The 8,511-nt window shown below is 40.9% G+C and overlaps 1 protein-coding gene across 2 annotated transcripts in view; it reads left to right on the forward strand.

Annotated features, from left to right (window-relative positions):
* LOC144260508 (cadherin-9) overlaps window positions 1–4,398 on the forward strand; it is a 99,434-nt gene extending 95,036 nt beyond the window's left edge. For both annotated transcript variants that reach the window (XM_077809155.1, XM_077809156.1), the window contains one exon: window positions 3,911–4,398. In XM_077809155.1, coding sequence (XP_077665281.1) covers window positions 3,911–4,398 — 488 coding nt within the window. The remainder of the gene's footprint in view (window positions 1–3,910) is intronic.
* Window positions 4,399–8,511: the final 4,113 nt, after the last annotated feature.

Below are 8,511 nucleotides of genomic sequence, written 5' to 3' on the forward strand. Positions count from 1 at the left end.
GACCTATATGTGGCCATTTTCCACACTAACTGCTTTTTAATAGGAGGGTTTGAATGTGGACTGTAAGTCATTACAACTACTCAAAAGAAAGCTGAAAACTGGGATGAGAATGTCACTGTTTTACTAAGATGTGATATGAGGCAAATAGTAACGTAGGACTAGATTCTGCTATCCTTACTCATGCAGAGTATTTTCTTACTTGACAAGTAGTCCTCCATTTAATGAAGTTGAGTAATGTACTACTCAATAGGCGTACAGATGACAGAATCAGCCTCCTAATACTTAAAAATTAACAATTAAACCAGTTATTAAGTCATTTATATTTTCTATATTTTAAAATATAATGGAAGAGCTATATATAGAGAGTAACTTTCAAACATTTGCAAGTGGAAGGGGGTGGAGGAGGTAACTGGTGGGCATGGAAGGGAGAAGAACAGGGAGAGAGTGGAGAGACAACCTCAAGGACATCAGAAGATATGCAGGGATCTAGGATGAAGTCTGGTGAGGTGGGGTTGGGGAGATGAGGAGGGCTTTGACAACTGGAGAAAGTGCTGAGGAAGCAGGCACTGGAAGCTGGTAAATCAGCATGAATGCCATGCACAGCTTATGTAAGAGGCACTAAGCATCTGACTGTGAAAAATACTAATTCACAGAACCTTTATAAGCATATCAATAAGAGGTCTGCCCTCATAAATGCCTCTGGTTCTTATAAGTGAAGTTCTTAAACATACTTGACTAACCACTATTCCTGGCTAACAGGGGAAATTGAACAAAAATCTAAAAATGGCTGCTGCACACACAAAGAAACTATATAGAACAGAACTGTAGCACCATCTCCATTCAGTGGATCACATTTAAGCATATAGCTTCTCGCCATGTTCTCTCTTGTCCCCAGCATGCCCTCTCCTCCTTTTACTCACCAGTGCTCATGTATAAGTTGGCTCATCTTGCTGAGCACAAATGTAACCTACTTCTTAGCATGAGTTAGGCATCCATTTCTACATCTGATCCACAGATGACCTAACTGTGCTGTAACTCCTAGCTACTGGTCTTAGTCCTTTAGCTCCTGCTGCAGAGGTTCACACTTCAGCTTCAATTACGCCATCCAAAGGTGAAGATTGCTGTACTAGTATTTCTTAAAGCAACAGGATCAGTTGTTTAAATAAGTGGCTGTTAGTACAGACCTAGATACCAAGTCCTGCAAGCACAGAAGTCAATAAAAGTTTTGGCATCAATGACTGTAGCTTCTTAGGGCAAGATTTTTTTTAAAAAAAGCCTAAGTGACTTAGGCTCCTAATTCCTATTTTCAAAAGTGAATTAGGCACCTAGGACCTAAAGGGCTGGTTTACACTCCAGCTGCCGGTTGATGTAAACTACGCAATTTAAGTTATGTTAGCCTATCTCAAGCCAATGTAGCTTAGATCTACTTACTGTGGGGTCCACACTATGCTATGTGATGGGAAATGCTCTCCTGTCAGATTGCTTCCACCTCTCATTAAGCAGGAGTACAGAAATTGATGGGAGAGCGCTCTCCCATCGATTGAGCATGTCTTCACTAGACCCGCGAAACGGATGCTGCTTCATCGATTGCAGCAACACCAATTTAGCTCCATTGTGAAAACAAGCCCTAAGTCTCACTGAAAATCAATGGGATCTAGGCCATGTATAAACTAGGAGAGCTTTGCCAGTATAGGTATACCAGCATACTATCCAAACAAAACACTCCTAGTGTGGACACAGCTACACTAGAGTAACCCCACTTTTGCTGCTGTAGCTTGTTTCAGTCCCCATCTCCCAAGTGAAATAAGCTATACCAGCAAAAACTGTGATCTTTGTCAGTATAACAGCATTTTTGTGTCCTTTGTCAGCACAGCTATACCCTGTCAGAGGTCACACCTCTTCATACCCCTGGCCAACATAGCTACGTCAGCAGAAGCTGTATTATACTGTGCCTGTCACTTTTGAAAATGGGGCCTTAGGAACGTAAAGCTTGACCTACACTAAAAACGCAGGTGCCCCTGAGAGACTTAGTTAAGATGACTCAAGCACAGATATAGACAGCACTAGGTCATAATGCCAGAAGGGACCACCAGATCATCTAGTTTAATGACAGAAGGGACCACCAGATCATCTAGTCTCTCCTCCTGTATATAACAGGCCTCCACCACCACCCAGCACCTGCACATCAAATCCAACAACTCAAATGAGACCAAAGCATTACAGCCCACAGGAGACTAGACTATGATGTGCCAAAGGCAGAGAACAGGAGGGACCAAGGTGCACCAGTGCCTGAGGCCCCCACAATAACAAGGAAATGATTAAGTGAGTTATACCTCGATAATGAAGGAAAGTCACCTGCACCTACACGCTGCAGAGGAAAGTGAAAAACCTCTAAGACCCCTGCCATTCTGACCTTGGGGACAATTCCTTCTCAACCCTACATATAGTGATTAGACATAGTTAGACTCAGAGCATATGAGCAAGAACCAACCAATCAAGCATGTGAGAGAGAAAATGCTTGGTGCCACCTCAGAGCACTGTTCCTCCACATCCAATGTTCCATCTCCAGCCATGGGCGTCTCTGATGCTTCAGAGGAAGGAGATAAAAAAAAAAAAAACCTCCCAGAATATATTGGAGGGAAAAATCCCTTCCTGGCCCCTGCAGATGGCTGGCTGAAACCCTGAAGCATGAGATTTTGGGAATGTAAGGCAAACTGGATGTGAGCCCCAGGGCTATTGAGCCCTGACTCCTACCATCACAAGCAATCCGTTATACAATCACACTCATAATTGTCCAGCTCTATCCTAAAACTAAATTAAGTTGTTTGCCCCCCACAACTCCTCTTGGGAGGTTGTTCCGGAACCTCACTCCTCGTATTGTTAGAAACTTTCTTCTAATTTCCATCCTGAATTTGTTCATGGCCAGTTTATATCCATTTGTTCTTCTGTCAACCTACCTACTTCCTCTCAAGGGGGTGCATTTACTGCAGTGATTCCATTGCTGTAGCAAGTGTCTATACCAGGGGTGGCCAACCTGTGGCTCCGGAGCCACGTGCGGCTCTTCAGAAGTTAATATGCGGCTCCTTGTCTAGGCACCGACCCCGGGCCTGGAGCTACAGACACCAACTTTCCAATGTTCCGGGGGGTGCTCACTGCTCAACCCCTGGCTCTGCCACAGGCCCTGCCCCCACCCCACCCCTTCCCATGCCCTCTCCCGAGCCTGCTGTGCTCTCGCTCCTCCCCTTTCTCCCCAGAGCCTCCTGCATGCCATGAAACAGCTGATCGGGAGGTCCGGGGAGGGAGGGGCAGGCGCTGATTGGCGGGGCTGCACGTGGGTGGGAGGTGCTAGGAGTGAGGGGGGGGAAGCTGATGATGTATTACTGTGGCTCTTTGGCAATGTACAGTGGTAAATTCTAGCTCCTTCTCAGGCTCAGGTTGGCCATCCCTGGTCTATACTATAGTGCTATAGCAGCACAGGTGTAGCCATACACTCACTTGTGAAAATGTTACCCCTAAGGTCTGCATGACAAGCACCACAGAACAGAAATGAAACAAACTAAACATTATTAGGGACTATGATCAAAGAAACCTCCTCTCCAGTGTGGAACCACACAATGACAAACATTAGGAACAAGATTTTGCTTCCTGCTGAAAATGCAAATTCTAATCAATAATACAATTGCTTAACTTTAACCTAACTTTAAAATTATATATTTGTAATTCTTATATCTGAATCAACATTCACTTTATTATTGTTAGACAGTAGTTTTCCCCTATTTTCCAAACATTTTCTCTCAGTTATAAAATTATTTGTCCATTGCAAATGTGCATTAACTCCATTTCAGTGCTAACTATTTTGTTCATCTCATTATTTAGGCTACACTGCAGCTCATTATCTATTTGTTTTCAGTTTTAGTTGTGCTGTTTGCAGCACTGAAGAGGCAGAGAAAGAAAGAGCCCTTGATAATCTCAAAGGATGATGTCCGAGACAATATTGTGACTTACAATGATGAAGGAGGTGGAGAAGAAGATACCCAGGCTTTTGACATTGGAACACTAAGGAATCCAGAAGCAAGAGAAGAAAGTAAGATGAGAAGAGATGTTATCCCAGAAACTATATTTCAGATAAGGAGGACTGCACCTCTGTGGGAAAACATTGATGTCCAAGATTTTATTCAACGAAGGCTAAAGGAAAATGATTTAGACCCAACCGCACCCCCTTATGATTCACTAGCGACATATGCCTACGAAGGGAACGATTCTATAGCAAATTCACTTAGCTCTTTGGAATCACTTACTATGGATGGCAACCAAGATTATGATTACCTCAGTGACTGGGGACCTCGATTTAAAAAGCTGGCAGACATGTATGGTGGAGATGACAGTGACCGAGACTGAGAAAGTAATCTGTTACTTGGTCAGTGTTAGTGGAGGTAATGTCTATGTTACTAGATAAAGTGGCCTACACTCTCTTACTTGGAAAAAAATACAAAAAATAAGTGTTGTTTTAGTAAGGGTTTGCTTAATCAATAAGTCAACGTAAATGAATATGATTGATTTAGATATAAAAATAAAATCTATACTTCACCCTCTCTGCCTAAAAACCCCTGAAGGAAGATTCTCACAGACAATGAGAAGACACTAAAAAAAGGCTTTTTGTGCCTTTAATAATAAATAGATGGAGAACTTATACTTTTTTTTTTAATTGCTTTGCATCACATTTATTACTAGCTGGGAGATTGTGCACCCGTGTTGTAACATAATCTGAAAAAAGTATACCTTAAAAAAAGGAATTAATATTACTGCCATATTTATTGAGTTAAAGAATGTCTGTGTTGATTCATCATGATATTTTTATATATGCATATTTATATTTTTGTATTTTTATTAAATAAATTAGTATTTATAAAAACATTATTTCATTTACTTTGCCAGTCATAAATTACTGAACAGGAGGAATCATATGCTGTATGGATTTTTTCTTCAAACTAACGTCTTTACTTCAGAATAATGGCTGTACTGTAAAATGAAGAGAAGAAAAAAAAACATGAATGCGTTTCTCTTTGACAGAGCTACAGTGTAGAAAAAAATAAAAAGCAATTTTTCTGGGTAAGTCCAAACACAGGTGATTATAAATAAATGTAGTCTTACTTCAACATTGTACTGTTCAAAGGCATCAACATATAGTTTCACTGTTGATTCCACCCCTCCAGCATCCCCATTTACTGGCAGTTGGCCAATAAAAGAATTAAATACATGAATTACAGAGGATTGAAGAAACCATGAAGGTTTGTTCCAGTAGATATGTTATTCAGGCAAAAACAAATTCACTGTGCTTTTTATATTTTGATGAGAAAGCAAATGTCAGCAATCCAAGAAAGTCTGCTCCAAGCTAATCTTTTCTTTTTTTCCTCTCTCTCTCTCTCTCTCTCTTTAAGGCAATTTTTAAGGCTAATAATGCTTCTTCTTTTTTTTAAACTGAAGGGCAGTTAACAGGAATAAAAAAAAAAACCTTAATAGTTTTAAAAGATTTCAGTGTAGTTTTCCTTCAGATAAAATACCCTAGCAAATTGCATGGAATACATTTTTATCACCTAGAACACATTTACGCATTTCATAAATCTATGGATAATACTGTGCAATCAGTTTTTAAGCAATGGAGATTTTTCATTGACATCACAGGATGACATGGCATCATATTAAGGTGGAACCAGTTGCAACACGCTAATTAAGGTTGCAGCAAAGGTTTCATTTTAGAAAGTTTTAAACCTTCATTTTGTTAAATAAAAAGCCCTCATAAAATGGCAAAAAGCAAAACAAAGAATGTAAAGTTTGTGTAGCATTTCAATTTTTCAACATGATTTGATAAGTGAGTATATACAGAGAAAGTACTAAGTGTTCCAAAATCACTGTAGTTTTAAATTTTCAATGGGATGCCTCAGTTTATTTTTGGATTTTGTTTCCAAGAAATTTGAAGCCCTCTGGGCTTTGCTCTACTTGTGACAATTTCCAAAGTATTATATGTAGATAGGTAGCGTTTTTGCACAGAGTTTATTTTGAACATTTGAAAATAGCTGCAAATATATGCGCCAAGACAAGCCTACTGTATTTTGCATTGAAGACAGAACTGCTGTTGTAATACAGATTAACATCTGGAACTTTGACATGAGAGAGAACCTCACCAAAAGCTGCCGTCACTTCAGAGAAATTCTCTGGACTGTCAGGCCACAAGTTCAAATCTCTTTTCTCCCATTTGTATTTCTGTGCACTTCACCACCCTCATAGTGACCAAGACTATGAACCCCAACCTAGCAGGCAGTCAAGTATGTGCTACTACTGCATCTACCCACCCCTTACACAGGTATGTTAACAATACGATTACACAGAGTCACTTCGGGAACAGCTGCAAACAGAATCCAGACCCAAAGTTTATTTACTCAGCCATGCTGCTTTTCAAGTTCTTTGTTCAAATGTGTGTGATTTGGTTATATCTGTAACCACTACACTGTACTCTCCTCCCATACCGAAGGATAGGATCCAGGATCCCTAATCTCCACTTTTCTGCTTCTATTCAACAAATAAGTGTATAATCCACAGGGAAGTATGTGTCAGGTGCACATTAGTGGCTGCTTTACATTGAGGTCACTCCTGTGGCTCAGATGCTAAGGATGGGACTGGTAGATCAGAAATTACAGGGTTCAAATCCTGCTGATGATTCATATGAAGGGATGGTTATAGTTGCGTGTAGTAGTACTATATATTCCAAATTAATCAAATTTACATTCAGATGTAAAATTGTAATGGCAACCTCAGCAACTTTAAGGCAGAATAACTTCCCAGGGGCATGGAATGAGAGAACCACATCTGTTGGCATAAGAGGTCAGTGTTGAGGTTTGTTGTCAACTTGATGAAGTTGGGGTACACATTATTTTCAGTATCTACTGGAAAGGGAAATGAAAGCTTTAAAGTTGGAGTGTAAGCAATATGGAATTTGCAAGGTATGCAGGATGTTTTCCCCTTAACTTCTGGTTTCCAGGATTTTAAAGAATTTGTGTTGATGCTATGTATCGCTGTCAAGGTTCCTTCCCCACTCTGAACTCTAGGGTACAGATGTGGGGGCCTGCATGAAAACCCCCCTAAGCTTATTTTTACCAGTTTAGGTTAAAACTTCCCCAAGGTACAAACTATTTTACCTTTTGTCCCTGGACTTTATTGCTGCCACCACCAAGCGTCTAACAAATATATAACAGGGAAAGAGCCCACTTGGAAACGTCTTTCCCCCCAAAATCCTCCCAAAACCTACACCCCCTTTCCTGGGGAAGGCTTGATAAAAATCCTCACCAATTTGCATAGGTGAACACAGACCCAAGCCCTTGGATCTTAAGAACAATGAAAAAGCAATCAGGTTCTTAAAAGAAGAATTTTAACTGAAGAAAAAGTAAAAGAACCACCTCTGTAAAATCAGGATGGTAAATACCTTACAGGGTAATCAGATTCAAAACATAGAGAATCCCTCAAGGCAAAACCTTAAGTTACAAAAAGACACAAAAACAGGAATATACATTCCATTCAGCACAACTCATTTTATCAGCCATTTAAACAAAACATGATCTAACACATATCTAACTAGATTGCTTATTAGCCCTTTACAGGAGTTCTGACCTGCATTCCTGCTCTGGTCCCGGCAAAAGCAACACAGACAGAGAGAACCTTTGTTTCTCCCCCTCCTGCTTTGAAAGTATCTTGTCTCCTCATTGGTTATTTTGGTCAGGTGCCAGCGAGGTTATCCTAGCTTCTTAACCCTTTACAGGTGAAAGGGTTTTTCGTCTGGCCAGGAGGGATTTAAAGGTGTTTACCCTTCCCTTTATATTTATGACAATCGCGAAGCAAATTGAAGTCACGAGACAAAGATTTTGTTTGTATCAAGTCTGAAAGCTTTGCTCAGGAAAAACTCCCATTGACTTTGAAGGAAATCTTACTTGTGTTATGATGCCAGTCAGTGGTTAAAGTAGATCAAAAATAAAAGGGAGAGGTCATCAGTTTTGTCTTACTGTAAGGGAGCATTGTCAGTATTGCCTAGCAGTTACAGCTGAGCTGGGATCCACGTGTCAGAGGCAGTAGTCTGTGCAGAGTTCGGAGGAATTGCTACAGATGGGTTCAAAAAGCAAGAGTTGGGGTCAAAATCAGGCTGACAACAGGGACCAGCGGTAGTACCAGGCTAGAAGCAGGGTCAGGGTCAGGCTCCAGTCAGAGACCACAGATCAGAGGTAGTAGCAGGCTAGAGTCAGGAGGTAAGAGTCAGGGTCATACTGGGATCAGAGACGAAAGATCAGGAGATGAGGTCTGGAGCTGCAGCAGGTGCAAAGTCTGTCTTGCTGCCCAGACAACTTCTGGGGGCACCCTCCAGAGTTAAATAGGATGGTTGTCCAATCAGAGGGCTGCAGGGTACTGTCAGTCTTGGTCCCTTGGGCAATACTTCCTGTGTTGCTTATTCTCCCTAGCTGTGGCTCT

This window comes from Eretmochelys imbricata, chromosome 2, assembly GCF_965152235.1.
Source record: "Eretmochelys imbricata isolate rEreImb1 chromosome 2, rEreImb1.hap1, whole genome shotgun sequence".
NCBI classification, from domain to species: domain Eukaryota; kingdom Metazoa; phylum Chordata; order Testudines; family Cheloniidae; genus Eretmochelys; species Eretmochelys imbricata.